Source organism: Rhinoraja longicauda, chromosome 27, assembly GCF_053455715.1.
Source record: "Rhinoraja longicauda isolate Sanriku21f chromosome 27, sRhiLon1.1, whole genome shotgun sequence".
NCBI lineage: Eukaryota > Metazoa > Chordata > Chondrichthyes > Rajiformes > Arhynchobatidae > Rhinoraja > Rhinoraja longicauda.
Window position 1 is genome coordinate 4,783,761 of NC_135979.1, and position 20,681 is coordinate 4,804,441.

At 41.9% G+C, this 20,681-nt stretch overlaps 2 protein-coding genes across 2 annotated transcripts in view; one reads left to right on the top strand and one right to left on the bottom strand.

Moving 5' to 3' along the window:
- Positions 1-1,148: 1,148 nt before the first annotated feature.
- rpa2 (replication protein A2) lies at positions 1,149-19,760 on the top strand. Its single transcript, XM_078423126.1, has 9 exons — positions 1,149-1,242; positions 4,922-5,040; positions 6,260-6,361; positions 7,886-7,999; positions 10,799-10,873; positions 13,840-13,950; positions 16,260-16,382; positions 17,807-17,901; positions 18,100-19,760. The coding sequence occupies exons 1-9, from the start codon at positions 1,224-1,226 to the stop codon at positions 18,182-18,184; spliced, it is 843 nt and encodes a 280-aa protein (XP_078279252.1). The 5' UTR covers positions 1,149-1,223; the 3' UTR covers positions 18,185-19,760.
- The window catches only part of themis2 (thymocyte selection associated family member 2), a 47,519-nt gene continuing 43,883 nt past the window's right edge, over positions 17,046-20,681 (bottom strand). The window contains exon 8 of the transcript XR_013548981.1: positions 17,046-17,180. The gene's annotated coding sequence lies outside the window, so the exon portion shown is untranslated. The remainder of the gene's footprint in view (positions 17,181-20,681) is intronic.

Below are 20,681 nucleotides of genomic sequence, written 5' to 3' on the forward strand. Positions count from 1 at the left end.
TGAGTATTTCTGCCTATACTACCCTTTGCGACAGTGACCAGTCGAGTGATGTTTTTAAATCCCATGAGTTTCTGCCAATTAATTTAAGTATATGTCTCCTTAATAAAAAACACAAGAAAATAAAAAGTAAAAGCAAGAGGAGATCATTTTATGGTTTCATGTTTGGTCTACCATTTAATACGTTTATGGCTGGTCTTTAACCTCTTCTGGAATATTGGGTGCAGTTCTGGTCACCCCAGCTAAGGATTTATTTACAAAAGGATGCAAAAAAAGGTTCACAAGATTGATTCCTGGCTTGGAGGTTTATAAACTGAGTCTGAAGAAGGGTCTTGACCCGAAACGTCACCTATTCCTTCTCTCAGTAAACCTGCACCAGATAGCCCAGCTGTTGGCGGTTGTGCAGTAGGAAACAGAAACCAGAAACAGAAACCAGAAACAGAAACACTGCCTGTCCCGCTGAGTTACTCCAGCATTTTGTGTCTATCTTTGGTGTAAACCAGCATCTGCTGTTCCTTCCTAAACATTAATGTATTCAGTCTTGGGCTCCTCGATTGTTTGAGGGTGAATGGAGGGAGGCACAGTGGTGCAGTGGGTAGAGTTGCTGCGTCACAGCACCAGAGACATTTTTTGCTCTGCATCCCAAGTTCGTTAGATGCATGTGAGCTCTCCACGGAGCATCGGAAAAGTTAGCAACCTCGCACGGTGGAGTTGCTGCCTTACAGCACTGGAGACTCGTGTTCGATCCTAATAGTGCTGTCTGTACGGAGTTTGTACATTCTCCCAGTGACCGCGTGGGTTTTCTCCGGGTGCTCTGGTTTCAACCCACACTCTAAAGAAGTACAGGTTTGTAGGTTGATTGGCTTTGTAAAAATGTAAATTGTCCCTAGTGTGTGTGTGTAGCGCTAATATGCGGGGATCGCTGGTTCCGCGCTGCAACTCTAAACGAAAATAAACTAAAACCACTGAAAGGGAGGCAGCGGCTCCGCCAGGATGAGACATGTCAGCGGCCAAAGATGCTTCACTGCTGGCAGTAGGTGCGCGCTCCCGAAGGGAGGGAGGTCACACCACCCCTCGCCATCCTGGCTGCCGATTGGTTGAGGGAGGGCCTGGGGCCCTGAGTAAGAAGGCGAGCGAGTGGGTGAGGCCTGTTTGGCGGGCTTTCGGCTGGCGGGGCGCGCACCCGCGGCCAGTTTTCGTCCGCCGGGTGCTTGGCTGAGGAGGGGATGATGTGGAACAGCGCGGGTGAGTGCGACCATTGGCTGCGCGCCACACCGGCTCGGCTCGGCTCGGCTCGGTCACCTCGCAACCGACCTGCCGTCTTTACCTGCCTTAAAGTGATGTGCTAACATTTCCCATGTGCTCTGTACTCCAGCATTTTGTGGAACATTTCGCTTGCCCGGCGTACGGGAATCGAGAACATAGACACAAAATGCTGGAGTAACTCAGCGGGACAGGCAGCATCTCTGGACAGAAGGAATGGGTGACGTTTCTGGGGTCGAGACCCGCTTTCAGATTGAGCTGTGAAGTCTGAAGAAGGGTCTCGACCAGAAATGTCGCCTATTCTTTCTCCCCAGAGATGATGCCTGTCCCGCTGAGCTACTCCAACATCTCAGTTCCTTCCTACACATAGGTTCAGTTTAGTTTATTAAATGCAGTTGGGTTTAAAGTGAGGGTGGCAATTTTAATAAGAATCTGAGGGGTAACTTTTTCACGCGAAGGGTGGTGGGTGTATGGAACGAGCTGCCGGAGGAAGTGGTTAAGGCAAGTACCATCACAACGTTTAAGAAACATTTAGACAGGTACATGGATAGGACAGGTTTAGAGGGATATGGTCCAAATGCAGGTAGGTGGGACGTATGTAGTTGGGCATGTTGGACGGTGTGGACAAGTTGGGCCGAATGGCCTGTTTCCACGCTGTGTGACTACACATGCATCTAATGAACTTGGGATGCAGAGTGAAAAATGCATTATTTAGGAAGGAACTGCAGATGCTAGTTTACATCAAAGATAGACACACAACGCTGGTGTAACTCAGTGGGTCAGGCAGCATCTCTGGAGAAAAGGAATGGGTGATGTTTTGGGTAGAGCCCCCAATTCAGACTGAGTCGGAGGAGAGGGAGACGAGATGGAAGCATAGGGTATGGCGGCGATGGAATCCTGGGTCTTGGCCCTGTGGTGATCGGGCAGTGGTGTGGTCCAGCTGGAGGGTCTCAACCCGAAACATCACCCATCCTTGTTCTCCAGAGATGCTGCCTGACGCGCTAAGTTACTCCAGCATTTTGTGTATATTACTGTGTCAGTTGCATGGGGTTGGGAGTTTACTCTATCAGAATGGGTCCTGCGGTCTTAGAGGAAATAAGCTTGGGTTTAAGGAAGGGGGGAATTGGCTGGGATCTGCAATTTCAATATTAACTTTACATTTAAAATGTAAATGTAAAAAATATTGAATGCATATTGTAGAAATGAGGAACTATTTATAAGGAAAATGTGACGTTTTGGGTCGAGACCCTTCAGTCCGAAGAAGGCTCTAGACCTGAAATGTCACATTTCCCTTTTCTCCAGAGATGCTGTCTGACCCGCTGACTTCTCCAGCACTTTGTGTCCTTTTTAAATGGATATTGACTGGTTGTATCATGATCTGGTTTGGCAACTTGAATATCCAGGATTATTCATAGTGGTGGACATTGCTTGGTTCATCTCGTGTACAGACCTCCCCACCATTGAAGAGATCTATAGGAGGAACTGCCTCAAAAAAAAAAAGCAGCCAATGTCATTAAAGACCAACACTAGCCTGGTCATGTTCACATTTCACTCCTACCATTAGGAAGAAAGTATTGGAATCTAAAAACTGAGACAGCAATCAGGCTCCTGAGCATGACGCGATGTGTACCTGAACTATGGACTGTCTTTAGTTGCACTAAGCACTTTGGGCTATTTTTGCACTAGTTTGGAGTTATTATTTTATTGAATTGTTTATTATATATTACTGCACAACCAGCACTGCTCCCAGCAGACGAGTCAACAGTAACAGTTAAGGAATACACAGTAAACTGATGACAATTTATCCTTGTCTTTACTTTTATTTATAATGAATGATCTCTTGCTATCCACTTTGCTGCTGTAACACTAAATTTCCCTGGTGTGGGACGAATAAAGGAATATATATATATATATATATATATATATATATTGCATTTACAGGCCTGTTATGTTACTGCAAATAAGAATTTCATTGTTCTGTTGTCGGTACTTATGACAATTAACCATTCTGGAGTAAAGATGGGATACTGGTCTGGGTGGAAGAAAGACAAATCTCTTGATTACAGGAATGGTGGAGGGGACACTGGGGCTGATTACCTTCCTGGACTATATTACCATTCAAAAACTTGATCTTTACTGTCAATGTGAGTGGAAGATCATTGACCACCATCAGATGTGAGGAGTGAGTGAGGACCGCTGGTTAAAAGACGTCTTTAGCATCAAATCAGATGTGAGGAGTGAGTGAGGACCGCTGGTTAAAATAAGTCTTTAGCATCAAATTGAACTTTGTTATACCTTGTACAAAGGAAGATGGCTGTCATAGAGTCACACAGCAAGGAAATAGCCTTCAGCCCACTGAGTCCCATTAACCCCAGTTTTACTCTCCCCACATTCTCCCATTCACCTATATGCTAGCGGCAATTAACCTACGTACCTTGTGTTTGTCGAAGGTCGGTGTTCTCCCATACACTTTGGCAGTAGAGGTTAAGGGTTTTGAAGGTGTTATTGATGTAGCCTAGGTAGGTAATCGGCACTATCTGTAGAGTTTGCATGATCTTGTAGCTGTGTGGGTTTCTTCTTGGTACTTCTATTTTCTTCTACAACCTAGAGATGTGCCAGTAGGTTAATGAACCCATTTAGGTTGAGTGACCTTGTGCTGCAAAGGTATAAGCTAATTGTAGATGAACACAGGAATGGTTGCTCAAGGCAATATCCTATACTCAACTGCTTCATCAATGATCTTGCATGATATATATTTTAATCAAATGGATGATTCAATTATATTTGCAACTTAGCAAATTAAGTAGCCTGTGCCTGCATGCAACAAAACCTAGACCGCGTTCAGACGTGCATATAAAGGACAAATAACATTAGTGCCAACTGATGACTATCTTCAACAAAGAGTCTAGCTACTTGTACTTTATTCAGTGGCATAACCATCACCAAGTATCCCTTTGCTATTATCTTGTGTGGGTCACCAGTCTTAAATGCAACTGGATCATTGCATAAATATTGTGGCTGCAAGATCTGCTCAGAGAGCAGGTATTTTGCAGTGAGTGAGTTGCCTCCTGACACTTCAAACCCTTTGCACCCTCTTCAGGGTACGAGTCAGAGCTTGATGGTATACTCTGCAATTGCATGTATGAGAACAACATCAGTGTCACTCAAATAGTTCAACATCATGCAGAACAACATCAGTGTCACTCAAATAGTTCAACATCATGCGGAAGAAGGTTGTCCACTTAATTAGCATCCCATACCTGTCACTGGGGCACCGTGGCTGCAGTGTATACCTCTATAAAATGCTGTGCCGTTAAACTTCCAGGTTACTTTGACAGCATCTCTAAAACTAGTAATGTCTCCACCAAGAAGAACAAAGGCAGTAGGGATGTTGGAATATCACCACCTGCTAATGCACACCATCTTTGCATGAAAATACATTATCGCTGGCTCCACTTCCTGGAACTCTTCCTGGAAGATTTATGGAATGCCAGCTACTCCTCCAGGAAAATTAGGGATAGGGTTTATATACTGGCTTTTTCCAGAGATGATATCATCTGGGGGGAAAAGCATTCCCCTTTGGAAAGAAAAATAAGTAGATATTTAAGGCAGATGGCTTTTTTAAAACTTCTGTGGCTGATTTCTAATACTGTTTTACTAGGTACTTTTGATGGTAGTTATGGAAATTCTGGAGATGGTGGTGCAGGAGGAGGAGGATACATGCAATCACCTGGAGGATTTGGCTCTCCGGCTGGAGGTAGCCAGAGTGACAGAAAAAATGTAAGTTCATCAAAAGGTGCACCTTTTCAAAATATGGAAAATCTTGTGGTCTTGTTTAAATGGCAGTCATAGGTGTTGCATTAACTTTGGTTTACAATATGTTTAGAACCTATAAATTTGACCCCACCCTCTTTTAATGTTATAACTGAACAAAAATAACAGCTGGATTTTTTTTGATAATTCGGATATAATGAAAATGTATGTGAAACTGCAGTACATAGGTACTTTGCTTAACAATGGGGATATTTCCAAAACGAGAGCACCAATAGAGGTCATTAGAGCATTATGTACAGACGGATGAGGGCAAACACTTCCTCCTGCTGCTCAGCTGGGATCCTAGCCCAAATTACTATCCTCCCCATTTGTTATGACCACCATGCATGAACGTGATGTGAACCAAGGCCCTCTAAAAGCATGGAGAAATGAATTAACCATGATGAGGAGAGGCTACCTATCAGGGGGGTAAGGGCTGCAGTATAAGGCTCTACTGCTGGGAATTGGCAACATGTGCTCTGCATACTGACAGAACTGGACCATACAAATGATTTAATTGCCTCTTCTTGGATGTCATGGAAGTTGCTGTCTTTTCCCGTCTGTTTGACTGCATCGCTCTTTAACCCAGATTTTTATCTACGGTAAAATCTCAAGCGAGTGACCATATTGAGGTACCATAAAACCTAGGGATCGGGGAGGCAAGATTTCCAGTAGAGCAAAGCAGTACCCAGTCCCAGCAAATGTTGCTTTAAAGTTACAGGGGTTTGTGATACTAGAGCGTCAACAGTGCTCTTTTGGTGGTACTGGTTAGATTAAGAGGAACACTAATGTAGGCTTTGTGAACATGTGTTCTTAATAAGTGCATGATGAAATATTTTAAGAGTTGATTTTGGGAAAAATCACAATTGTTAAATGATTAATAGGTAGCAATACTGCTACATTTTCATATTGTGCATTAAAATGGTTCATGCTGGTGCTGCAAAATTTAAGCAAAACAAAGTGCTAGAGGAACTCAGCGGGTGAAGCAACATCTGAGCAAGTAATGGACAGATCTCAGGTCGGGACCCTTCTTCAGACAGCTGAAGGATTCCTCCAGCAGTTATTGCCCACCAAATTCGTCATCTTTTATTGGACAACAGTATGTGAATAGTAATCTTTTAACATGATTACATTTGATCTGATGAGCCAAGATCTTGTTGTATTATCTTTATTTTCACTCTAATAGAGATCCCGGACCCAGCAAATTGTTCCATGTACCGTGTCACAGCTGTTGTCGGCTATACAAACAGAGGATATTTTCAGAATTGGAGAAGTGGAGTTATCGCAGGTGAATGAGAACTTCAACTCAATTAAATATACTCTGATTTGATATCTGCGGAGTACTATTCAAATGTCGTTCAGTTTGTGAGTATACATAATTTTCTAGTAACAGTTGCTTTGTAATACAGGTCCACCACCGATTTTCCAGCCATTCCAGAGCCATTCAAGACGATCTATTTTGCTGTAGTAACAGAGGTCACTGCTTTTGGAGGGAGGGTGGGGGGCAGGGGACGACAAGATACCGCCTGCAAAGTTGGCACGGAGGTCGCCTATGGGAACGGATCTGTTGGCTCCAGCTGGTCCAGGGTTCCAGAGCCCCAGCCGCAGATGGCAAATTTGACCTGCCGATTGGCCGCATAAGTCGGCTATGATAACTGATCTGCTCGTTTCGCCCAGGCTGGAGTTTCAGAGTCCCGGCCGCAGGAGGTAAATTTGACCGCGGAAGTCCTAATGAGGTCGAAATTGACCGTCTCACCTGGCCTAGACGCAACATTTTCGGTGGGACTTCTGGGATTTTGTCCAGATTTGGGGGGGGGGGGGGGGGGTAAGAATCGCAGTGGACCTGTACCTGAAAGTTATTTGTGACCGTTATCTTATTCTCTAGAAGTACATAATATTAAAAGAATAAAGATAAATCTCAATGTCCCAGAGTTTTGAAATAGTAAATACTAGAAATCATCTTCTAAAATTGTATTGGTTCTGGAAGTGTTCCTGTGGATTTGAGTAGCAAATGTCACTCCATAATTTAAGAGAAATGAAACCAATCTAGAAATATACAAAATCTCTCTCTATCATTTTTCCACATTGAACCCACTTACTCAGCTTGTCTACAATCCTGAAGCTTGCATACACTCCCCTCCCTACTCGCAATCCAACCCAGTTTTGTATCTGCAGCAAAGTTAGAAATGTGACATTTGGTCTCCTCGTCCAAATTATTTTCATAGATTTCGAGCAGCAATGACCAAAACATCAATTCCTATAGTGTCCCACTGGTCACAGCCTGTGAAGCTGAGAAAGATTTTCCAGTTTTTTTAACCAGTTTTCAATCCATATCCATATGTTACTCTCATCTCTACATGCTTTAAGTTTGTAACCAACTGCCTTTGTTGGACCTTATCAAAGGTTAACCAAAAATCAAATGAACCAAATCCTCTGGTTCCCTGTTAACCTTTCTGCTAGTCACATCCTCAAAGAATTCAGTGAATTTGTTAAAATGATTTTTCTTTCCTAACTTCAAGCTGTCTCTGCACAATCTTATTAATCTTTTCAAGGTGCTCAGTTATCACATCTTTCATTCTAGATTGCAGGATTTTCCCAGATTAGCAGCTCATAGGTTTCTCACCTATCTTTCAAATAATGGGGTGACATTTGATACTCCAATCCACTGGAACACTTCTAGAATCAATATGAAATGTGAAGTAAAAACCAAACATACTGGAAATACTTTGCAGGTTCTCTCTACATCTGCTTTCTGACCTGAGGCTTTGTAGATCTTTCTGTTTTTAGTTATATCTATCTCTGCATTTTGCAGGTAACCGTGGTTGGTGTGATCAGAGACTCAGAAAAGGCCCCAACAAATATCCTGTACAAGTTGGATGATATGACAGCACCTCCTATGGATGTGAGACAGTGGGTGGATACTGATGTAAGTCATGCTTAATTTATGCAGTAAACCTTTGCTATAACGCACCACACGGGGAGGGGGGGGGGGGGGAAATGATGTCCGTTATTTGCCATTGTCCGCTATAACCGAATAAGGGTTAAGTACTATTGGGGGGAAAAGTCAATAAACATTACACTGGTAACAGTAAAGGACATAAAACACACAATAACTCTGGACGCTAGTTTGTGACGGTAGAGTTGCTACCTTACAACGCTAGAGACCTGAGTTCGATCCTGACAGCTCCCTGTTGGGACAGCGTGGGATTCCTCTGGGTGCTGATTATCAAACTTTTGGGGAAGTAGATGGTAGGCTTTCTTTGTGATTGCATCAATATGTCTCGTAGTTTCAACTAGAAAATTTACATAATTCAAATTATGACTTTGTATAATAAGTACACTGTCACAAGATCAGTTCTAACATAGACCCATGTACATTTGCATTTGTGGAACCTAAAGTGAAGAAAAACCATTTGGCCGTCTTTCAAGATACAATGCAAAAGTGTGATGTTGAGCTTGGATATTGAGCGTAGCATTTTCCAAAGGGATGGATTTTAAAGTGCATCTCAGAGGAGCAAAAACACATGAGTGGAATTACAGTGCTTAATAATTAAATGGATGAAGATATGACTGGGCAAAAATTAGAGGAGCACAGACCTGAGGGTTGTATGCTGGAGGTTACATAGTAAGTAGGGTAAGACATTGGCAAGCTTTTAGGATCCTTGTTTTCAAATTTGAAGTGTGAACCAGATGCTAAGCAGGTTAAAGTGTAAATTTTGAAAGAAGTTCAAATTAATGGTCTATAAATTTTTTGCCATAGCCCAGAGATAACAAGGGAATAAGTGAAAATTTCAGCAGCAGGTGAGCTGATATGCAGTTAAGACTGAAGTGTACACTGTTGAAAAAGTGCAAATATGGTGCTCAGGTGAGTTAGAATATCTATATTGCAAACAGTCTGGGGCACTATTGGGAGTTGAAAATCCGAAACCCCAGGTAAAAGTAATATGAAACAAAGTAAATGCCAGGTAATGCCCAACAAAATAGGCAGTATTCTTGGAAAGTTAATGTTTTAGATCCGACTTTTTATCAAAACTGGGAAGGAACAAAACAAAGGTTGTTTTTAAATTGCAGCAAAGGTGGTGGGAGGGATTGATCAAACAAATGGAATATCTGATAGGCTGAGGTCAGGTTTGCCAGTGAGATGGGTTAATGAGACAAAGAAGTGTAAAGTGAAGATAGACACAAAATCTGGAGTAACTCAATGAGAGAAGGAATGGGTGACGTTTCGGGTTGAGACACTTCTTCAATCTGAAGATAGGACTCAACCCGAAACGTCACCCATTCCTTCCCTCCAGAGATGCTGCTTGTCTTGCTGAGTTACTCCAGCATTTTGTGTGGCTATCTTCAGTTTAAACCAGCATCTGCAGTTCCTTCCTTCACTATAAGTGTAAATGATTGCTAATAAGAGTGGAATTGAGTTTTTGGAGGGACCTAAGGCAATTGCTTCAGGTTTGCAATATTGGCCATTGATGTGAGGTTGGCGAGTCTGTGGCATGGGAAATGTTGAGTGGTGGTGAGGCAGATATCAGTGCACGTGTGAACCTTTGTTTTTGAATGACTTTCCTGACAAGAAAGGAAAAGGCTAAGAACGGATCTCTGTAGTTTCCAGAGATAATGATGCAGCACCAAAGATCAAAAGTTGGGAAGTTGTTTTGAATATTTGTAATACACTGGATAAGCCCTGATGAGAATATTGTTCCAGTTATTGTCAACATACTTTGGCGAGATTGTGAATAATCTAGGAAGTGTGCAAGAAAGATTTACTAGAATGGTTCCAGGGATGAATAATTTTGGATACAATGATGAATTGGAATACCTCTTTGTTGTTGGTGAAAAACAAATACTTGAAGAATTTGATGTGGTGCCAAGGTCATAATGTTTAGGAGTACATAGAAGTTCTCTTTGATAGTTCACGAGCCAATGGTACATTTGAAGTGATATGGGGATGTCAGGAAAACTTTGAAACATGAGTATTTGTAATCTGTGTGTGGTGGAAACGGTCACTTTTAAAAAGGGGATTGAATGGGTATCTGAGGGGAAGTTGTTTGAGGCCCTGGGCAGAACGTGAACAAATGGAATTGTTATGAATGATAATGATACGCGATCTCTACTGCAAACCAATATGACTTGGGCTGACTGATATAATGGTTGTTATTCTTGGTAAAAATGTCATTGCAGTTGATTCTCTAGTTACATTTTGAGAGATTCAAGTGAAACTGGCAAAGGCCATCCCAATCATCATAGCCATTTGAAAAATGGTTTTCCAGACCATAATGGTTTTATGGGTGGCACAGTAGCGCAGCGTTAGAGTTACTGCCTTACAGCATTAGAGACCTGGGTTCGATCCTGATAAAGTTCGTACATTCTCCCTGTAATCGTGTGGGATTTCTCAAAGTGCTCCGGTTTCCTCCCACATTCCAAAGCCGTGCAGGTTTGTTGGTGAATCGGCTTCTAGCGTGTAGGATAAAACTAGTGTATGGATGATCGCAGGTCAGCGTAGACTTGGTGGGCCGAAGGGCCTGTTTCCACATTGCACCTCTAAACTAAACTAAAGAACTGGAAGCTTGGTACATCTGACCATTGACGTAATATATAACCTTTCTTTCCTTTCTCCAAACTCTCTAAAAAGTCTATAATTGCCATTCTTTCATGTTTATATTTGCTCTTGCCTGCTTGAAAATATTCTGCTTCACCTTGTTTTTCACTGATTTCTGTTTTAATGCAGGAAGCTGGAAGTGAGAATATTGTGGTTCCTCCAGGCACCTATGTAAAAGTAGCTGGCCATCTCCGATCATTCCAGGTGATACAGGTCTTTGTTTTTTGTCCTGTTGATGTATTGAACTTGGTCAGTTTTTGTATCTCGTTTGTTATTATTATTATTGATTAATGTTCAGTTTAAATGCACAGCTATAAATGCTATTGTAATTTCAAAATCTGCATAGCAGTGCTTAACATTTTTATGGTTAAAAACATAATTGCAGAATTATGTTTAGCTTGAATGTGATCAGGTGTTTCGCCTATTTCTGAATAAAGGAAGCATTTCATATTCATTTGAGAAGAGAACTAAACTGAGGGCGATAGGATTTGAATAATGTTAATTCTGACTGTCAGTCCCTTTTCTGCAGTCTGTACAAACAAATTCCTCTATATTCATTCTGGAAGGTTACTGTAAATGGATAAAATCTCTGAGATGTATCCATGCTGCTATGGGAGGCAAGGAGGGGGAGGGGTTGCTGGAGCTCTGATAGAAATTCATACATCTTCTCGACACAAGCCGTTTGATAACTGGTGGAGGACAGCAGATGTACTTTTTTTATTCAAGATGTGAAGTAGGGATAAACGGAGACTGACATCATGGTAGCATAATGATTGGGTAAAAAATTGAGGGACTTGATTAATCTGCACTTAGAAAAGTAGGAAATAATGAAGGATGGTCAACATACCTCTAAGAGGAGACCCTGCCTGACCAATAGGATTGGATATATTCAGAGATTATAGAATTGATAAGGAAGGACAGTGAGGTTAATTTAGTCTGCATGAACTTCAGCAAGACTTTTGCCAGGGCCCCGTTTGACTGACTGAAAGGTGTCAGCAAAGGAATCCAGGGCAATTAGATTAATTGGGACCGGAAACATTTCACCTTGCAGAGATGCCTCTAACTAGAGTGTGCAGATTTGAAGCAAATCTTGATTTGAGCAAATTTTTTTTCACATCAGGGGTGGTTGATATTTTGAACAAAGTACCTGAGTGGATCGTGAGGCAGGTACTGTTATAGCATTTAAGTATTTGGATGAACTCTGGAAATGGCAGAGAAGGCTGAGGAATGGACAGTGGGATTGATATAGGTGAATTGTTCAAGGTCCTTTTTCTGGTACTCTTACTGTAAATTCAATGTCAGTTTATTGTCACATGCACCAATTAAGGTACAGTGAAATTCTACAGCCATATCATCATATCATATCATCATATCATATATATACAGTCGGAAACAGGCCTTTTCGGCCCACCAAGTCCGCGCCGCCCAGCGATCACCGTACATTAACACTATCCTACACCCACTAGGGACAATGTTTACATTTACCCAGCCAATTAACCTACATACCTGTACGTCTTTGGAGTGTGGGAGGAAACCGAAGATCTCGGAGAAAACCCACGCAGGTCACGGGGAGAACGTACAAACGCCTTACAGTGCAGCACCCGTAGTCAGGATCGAACCTGAGTCTCCGGCGCTGCATTCGCTGTAAAGCAGCAACTCTACCGCTGCGCTACCGTGCCGCCCATACTAAACAAAAAAGCAACAAGACACACAACTGAAAGAGCTAATGCCTATTACCTTTGCATGATGGGATGCTTGGCCATTGTCTGCAAACCTGCTTGTTTGCTTTTGAGGCTTCGATATTGTTGAAAGTGGAGGAATGCTAATTGCTCGTAAGGATGTGTCTGATAACTGAAACTTACAAACCTTGGAAACCACAGAAATAATAAAATGGTAGAATGAATAAACAGGATCAGGCTGAACTTTGAGTCCTGAATAGCTGATGTTTGCAATATTGCACCAGGCAGGATGCAATTAATGTGATTCTTAAAGCTTGTATGCCAGGCTCTGATAGTATATCCTGTTATGCCTGGGAAGAATGCCTGGGAAAGATGATGGTCAATGCTCACGCTGAAATTAGGAGGTGGTTAACTGTTGACTACTTGTGGGAGTGTGTAAACAGGACCTTCTGTGGTACGATAAAGATCCTTACCGTTGACTAATGACTCATTGTGTGGAATATTTTATGACTAGAGTGTCAAGTATATTGTGTATGATACAATTTGTTATTGACTTGAAGGAAATATGTTAAACATTCTTGCCACAAATTCTGTATAAAAATGCTGCAAAAATGCTGTATCTTTGAGTGGAAGCACGGGGAGTGCTGCGTATGGTTGTGTACCCTTTGCACTAGTTCCCCACTCCCGTCTGACAATAATGAAAGCTTTTGCTTTGTTTACCTTTAACTGTTTGTGTTGTTGTCTGTTTTAAGAAACAAACTTTAACACAACTACATAAAAGTTAACATAAACATCCACCACAGCGGATTCCACATTCCTTACTGATGGAAGGCAATAAAGTCCAAACTCTTTTTTTCTTCTCGCGGTCGGGGCAGTCGAACCATCCGCAGTCAGGGTGATTGAAGCTCCCGCAGCCAGCGGTCGAGGCCCCCCCGCGTCGGAGCGGTCGAAGCTCCTGCGACTTGGAGTTCCCGAAGCCAGTCTCTGACCAGAGACCGCGAGCTTCACTATGTTAAAGTCCGCAGGCACCCGCGGTGGAGCCACACAGTCGATCCTGACAGGGATTGCGAGCTCCGTGATGGTAAGTCTGCAGTGGAGCTCTCGTCGGTCTCCAGCAAAGGCCACCAACTTCTCGATGTTAGGCCGCAGTGCAGACGGAGATATGATACGGAAAAAATCGCATCTCCGCCAAGGTAAGAGATTAGAAAAAGTTTTCCCCAACTCCCCCATCCCCCACATAAAACAAGCTAAAGAACACTAAAAACATACATACATACAAACATACTACAGAAGAAGGAAGGGACAGGCAGACTATTAGCGAGCCAGCTATTGCTGGCGCCACCTGGTGGTTTATAAATTTAATCGACCTATTTGAAAAAAAAAAGCAAGTTTATTGTAATTTAGTTTTGCAGTATGATATTTGGTATTTTCTAAATATTTTGAGATGCTATATGAACAGATTTCTGAACCTGTTGCAATTGTACTTTGTAGAACAAGAAGAGCTTGGTAGCTTTTAAGATAATGCCTTTGGAAGACATGAATGAATTAACATCACACATGCTAGAAGTGGTGCAGGCCCACTTGTTGCTAAACAAACCACAGGTGAGTACTAAAATATTTGAGAAACTCTGGGCCTTCTATTGTTGTAGTCCGTGGCCTATTAGGAAAAACAGGAAGAACAACCGAATTCGTTTAACCTCTATTCTACTCACCCAGGTGGGAGAGAGTCTAGATACCGAAGCGTTTAGAAACGCTCAGGAAGCTAGTGTAGTCTCTCTCCCCGAAAGCTTGCATTTACACACCTTTTATACCCTAAATACATGTGCCAGTATTTTTCCATCACTGCCTTATATGGCAAGTTTACAATGCCCTATAAATCTTTGTGTCTTTCGGGACCTTCGTGTCCATCGTGACCTCTTTTTTCTTGGGAACAAAGGGCAGTCCATATGGCAAGATGTTCTTCTTAACACTTGAAAGCTTTGAGGCCAGTTGCTGATATCAGAGGATACGATCAGCCATAAACCGTGCTTCCATGCTGACAACAGGATGCCCCAGGAATAATCCGAGCTGGAGCTTTTACACTCCTGCAATAAAACCCACATTACTGCATTCGTAATGTTAGCCCTTACATTCCCCTCTTTGATTATACTATAATCACAGTCTTTTAAAGTGGCCGATTGACAAATATTTGGCATATACATGGACCGAAGCAATAACAGATTAACAGAACCACAACAATTAACACAATGATACTGCCATAATGGAGAATCGGCCCCCACAAATATCCTAAACCAAACCAATCCCATCTTGCAGCATTAATTTGATTTTGGGCTAAATCTGCCTCTATTTTCCTAGTCAAGCCAAGTCAATTTTATTTGTATAGCACATTTAAAAACAACCCACATTGACCAAAGCGCTGTACATCAGTTAGGTACTAAGAACAAACATACAATGGCACACAAACATACATAAACAGCACATACATAAACAGTTCACAGCACCCCCTCAGAGGGCTCAAATGCTAAACGCTCTTTCCGCGCTCTTACCAAACGATCAATTCCACCCAGACCAAGACAATGACAACAAGAGTGACCGCCCCTTACCTTCCAAATCCGGAACCTTATCCTTATCGGTTCGTCTGTGAATCTCAGTTGATCACGAAATCAACCCCAAATGAGGGACTTCAGTGTCTGAAAGACGTCAACGTCCGGGGTCTCGAACAACGGTCGAGAAGTGCACTCTGTCCCCTTCGGACGTGTTTCAGTCACCGCTGCCTCTTAGTCGTTCGTGGTTGACTAAATGTTGTAGTCCGTGGCCTATTAGAAAAAAACAGGCAGACAACCGGATTCGTTTAACCTCTTTATTCTACTCACCCAGGTGGGAGAGTGTCTAGATACCGAAGCGTTTAGAAACGCTCAGGAAGCTAGTGTAGTCTCTCTCCCCGAAAGCTTGCATTTACACACCTTTTATACCCTAAATAGATGTGCCAGTATTTTTCCATCACTGCCTTATATGGCAAGTTTACAATGCCCTATAAATCTTTGTGTCTTTCGGGACCTCCGTGTCCATCGTGACCTCTTCTTTCTTGGGAACAAAGGGCAATCCATATGGCAAGATGTTCTTCTTAACACTTCAAAGCTTTGAGGCCAGTTGCTGATATCAGAGGATACGATCAGCCATAAACCGCGCTCCCATGCTGACAACAGGATGCCCCAGGAATAATCCGAGCTGGAGCTTTTACACTCCTGCAATAAAACCCACATGTAATGTTAGCCCTTACACTATCATTAGATACCTAACGTTTACTTCTGCAACAGGGTGAGAAATCATATTGCACTTCATAATTGTCAGTTATTGAATGGTATTTGGCCCTAACATTGGTTTTGGTAAAGTTTCTAACTGGAAAAGAAAAGTGTAAATGTGTATCACTTGGTGGTCGGGGGGGACGCATGAATGAAATTGACAATCCTACTTATTCCTGATTGACGAACTCCAAAGTTATTCGTGGAATGAATATCAGATAAGTTGACATTGCAGGTTCATTGTATGAGCTAAGGAGCATTGCTCCTAATTTATTTTAGTGCGCAAAAACGATTGTGTACATTCAGGATCAATTTCCATAGCAAATTAGAATGTAATTTTTCTTATCAAGGGTGTGTCATAGGTTCTGCATACACAAACATTCCTATCTTGACTACTCAACACCTTTTATATAAGGAGTGGAGATATTGAATAGGGTAAGGGATTACGAATAATAGGGGAAAGAAAAATGGTCATTCATTTGCCATGGATGCCATGTGAAAGAATACTGTTGGAATTTATTGAAAATGAAGTTAATTGAAAATGTAAATCATATATTTATTCAAACCTCGTAGTCCAATGAAGCTTAGCTTGGGTGTCTTGTTTTACAGCCTATACCTGGGGGATCTGCTCCAGCTTTTCACACTTCAATGCGAAATGAGGGGGGTGCAATTGGAATGTATGCTGGTGCTAATGATGCTCTGATGAATGGCCTAACAAGTCAACAAAGTCAGGTAAAATAAATTAAGCATGAAACTTGTTTAATAACATGCCATCTTGTGTCTCCTTAAATGCACATTGTTCAAACAAAATCTAAAACCAGAAATTGCATCTGTTGGAGTTGACTTGTTTGTGTGCAAAATAATATGACACTTGTGCCTGGGATTCGATTACTCCACCATCATTTCCAGGTGAATTAAAGCCCATCAAGAAACCTGTTTGGGCACTTTAATTCTTTATTTGACTTGGTGTATCCAATGTTTTACCTTTGTGGAACACTTTTTAATTCTAATTAATGGGCATGCAAGTGACATAGGATGATGTGACAGTTGATGCAAGATGCTTGCACAACTTCACAGCAGTACACTGTATGTAACAGGACTCTCTCCCTAAACGTCAAGGTCATGTTGACGACTAGAGTTTTTTTTAGATTATTTTTAGATTCAGTGATACAGTGCGAAAACAGGCCCAGCAATCCCCGCACATTAACATTATCCTACAAAGATTATATGGGACAATTTTTTACATTTGCCCAGCCAATTAACCGACATACCTGTACGTCTTTGAGTGTGGGAGGAAACCGAAGATCTCGGAGAAAACCCACGCAGGTCACGGGGAGAACGTACAAACTCCATACAGTCGGCACCCGTAGTCAGGATCGAACCTGAGTCTCTGGCGCTGCATTCGCTGTAAGGCAGCAACTCTACCGCTGCGCCACCGTGTCGTGCGAAGTTTTCTCAGCAACTTCAGCAGATCTCTGCGATGTCTTTTAATTTTCCACTCACCACTTTGTCAGGGAGGTTATCTGGGAACTGAATGTAATAAATTAATAATAAGAGACCATCTGGACTGATGTTTCAGGTCTGAAGGGTCTCGACCTGAAATGTCACCCATTCCTCTGTCCCGCTGAGTTACACCAGCATTTTGTGTCTATCTTTGAGGTTATTCAAAATATATTTTGATCCTTGGCATGATTATATTTGCAATATTATGCATAGTTCTGTCCCTGTTTGAAAAGGATGTAAAAATATCAACGCCTTAGGTGCAGCTGGAAATGTATTGATACTGGTCATGTTATTTTGTATCTGATGTGCATTTGCTGGTGATATTGTGAAGAAAGAAACATTGTTAAGGCCGCCATTTAAATTGGTGTGATTAGTGTGAGGGGTAATTGCCCCAAAAGGAATGCTGAAAAGAAGTTTAAAAATAAAAAATCTCTCTCCCTTGCCTTATCAAAGATCTGAACAGTAAACACCGCAGGCTGTCAGTTATTAACAATAGTGCAATTGCAAATTAATACTTTAATTTTACTTAATTGTTAACAGAATGTTTTTTTTTAAAGATACTGGAATCAATGCCTTATGTTCCCATCAGTAAAACTTGTAATTGAAAACTGAACTGCATGTTTTGTAATGCCAACATTATAATCTTTATTTAGGTATTGAATTTAATTCGAAATTGTCGGGAGCAAGAAGGCATGAGCATTGACTACATGAGGAGAACGCTTAAGAATATGAACATTGTTGCCATCAAGTGAGTGTCCTTTTTTTTTGTTGCTTAAATACCTGCGATAAACCTGTTAAACCAAGTCTAGTGTTACACTAGACTTGGTTTAACAGGTTTTCGACCCGAAACGTCACCCATTCCTTCTCTCCCGAGATGCTGCCTGACTTGCTGAGTTACTCCAGCATTTTGTGAATAAATCTAGTGTTACAATTTTGTTTTATATAGGCAAGCTGTGGAATTTCTTAGCAACGAAGGACACATTTATTCTACAGTGGATGAGGATCACTTCAGATCAACAGATGCTGAATAAATGTGAATCATGGCTGTTTTTTGTACAGGAACTGTTCCAAAATGTGCTGAGTTCATCTCTTGGATACTTTAGTAAGTGTGGGTAAACTTAAATAGAATTTAAAGGAGGAAGAGTGGCGGTACTGCTATGCAGTTTACTTAGGTTCTGTTTTATAATGTTAATGCAGCAACTTGACTGAAATGTTGTTGAACTTTCCAAATATCTCTTCTGTAATATTGTGGCATGGTATCTGATTTGTAACTCTGTTGCTGTAATAGACTGCTGCTACTACTTGGATCTAAAATGGAGATATATATTATCTTAACACCAAGTCTCATAAGCATTTTTTGTTAGTTGTATAAAGTTGATAATAAATTACATCAATATATTTTGTTACTTATTACAATCTGGGCAAATTCCATGGTCACTGTTATATGATGCATAACAAGATCTGTAAATGCCACAAATCATGAGCATGGTGTAAATAGCATGTTTCTCTTTCTCTTGTTCATCTTAGTGGATAAGGAGTGCTAAATGTTGTTAAATGCTACAAAGTTATGTGGTCTCTGAGTTGGCCAGAAAAGTGTAGAGAAAGGTAGGTTTGTAGTTTGAAAGGCAAATTTTATAGCAGATCTTCAATGATTATGGACTGAAAGTATATTGAAGTAACTAAAGACAATATAAGTCTGGCAGTCTCATTGAAATTTAGCTCTTTTGTTAGCCCATAATTCTTCTAGATTTTTTCTTTATCTTTCCTTCTTAACTATATAAAGCTATTTAGAATTATGAGTAAAGATTAAACAATATTTTCAGTGCAAGTGATTGGAATTCATGTGATTATTTTTCAAACTTTATCAGTAGTGTACTAACATGCAATAAACCATTTTATATCAGATTAGTTCCTCTAAATTGCATTTTATTCCACTCGTTTAAAAAAAATTTGTGCGTAATTGAATAAATTGAATGGAAAGCAGCTTTTTAAGGTGAAACAGGCAACTGTCAACAATGGATGAAATACTTGAGGATTGCACGGATCAAAAGTCGGAGGAATGTGATTTTGTGTCACTGGAATGAGGATTTTTTTAAAGTACAAATTAAATTTCAGTCACTAGAAAACAAATTGGGGACAGTTATAAGCAGTACTTTGTAGGTGGAAGTAGATTGTCTAAGAATATGATTGACATCAAAAAGCTGTTTCAAATATGGTATCAGTGTTTATATTGTTCTAACTTTATTATTATGTGATACACAGTGCATTTCATGAGGACATTTAATAATTTTCCAAAAGGTTTGGGACTAATTTGAGCAGATGTGCTCATAATTGAAGTGTTACTTCACCCAGTCAATTCCTGAAAAGTCAGAGTTGAATTCTACTGGAAGTGATTTAGCTGCTCAGCTCATTGTAGGAAATTATTGGAAATGGGAGCAATTGTTACTAAGTTCCTTTATTTCAACTATATTGTCAGACTCTACCTCGTGTCTATTGAGGCATGACTGCTTCAGTTTTGTTCTGCCCAACCTTCATCTATCATTCACCTGTCTATCCAAAACTCATGCCCAACTTTCACATGATTCTAGTTACTCATTGCCGACAGATGCATGACTTGCATTAGTCCAACAAAATGATCCGATAAATATCCAATTGTCTTTATTTTGGTTTGCATAGCTTCATCCTTCCATCTTTATAACCACCAGTCTTGGAACTATTGGAAAACCTTTGATTTGGGCTCTAGCATAGTAGATTGACATAGCAGATCAATAGCATATGAGATCTAGCTGGCTTTCCACTTGACGCGTCGATAAAGGCAAGGAGCCAGGTATTTCGGGAAGGTATATTTTATTGTATCGTGGGTCTCAGACGGGTCTAGTCTGCCGGAATGGCTTGGCGCCCAAACCTTGTCCTTATATACCTGAGTCCAGGACCGCCTCCCGGGACTGGTCCATTCCCGTGCCGAGGGGTCGGTAGTAGTATGGCCCGACCCTTGGGAGCCGCCACAGTACCCCCCCCCAGATCCGGAGGCACGAAACGCACTGGTGGTCGCACAACCCGACCGGACCGCGTACGGTAATCGGTCGACAGAGGGGCCGGCGGAGGCACAGTTGGAGGGACAGGCGGTGGGACCCGCAAAGGGGGGCGACCTCGTGGCCGAGGCTGGGCCACCCGCACCGGTTGGTCGATGTCTAAGTGGGCCGGCTTCAGGCGGTCAATTGACACGGCCTCCGGCCGGCCCCCCATGTCCAAAACAAAGGTTGTCTGTCCGTGCTCCAGCACCCGGTACGGGCCTTCATATGGCCTCTGGAGTGGCGCCTGGTGGGCGTCACGGCGCAGGAACACAAAGGCGCAGTCCTGGAGGGACTCCGTTACCTCTTCGGCCGTGTCCTGGTCAAGGGCTCCCACCAGGTGGAAAAACCGGGTGTTATCCACTGTGATGCCCTGCAGCTGGAACTGGGCCTCCGCCTGGTAAAACCAAACGCGAGCCCGGGTGGTCCAGAAGGTCGGGAGCTTGATTCCTAACGC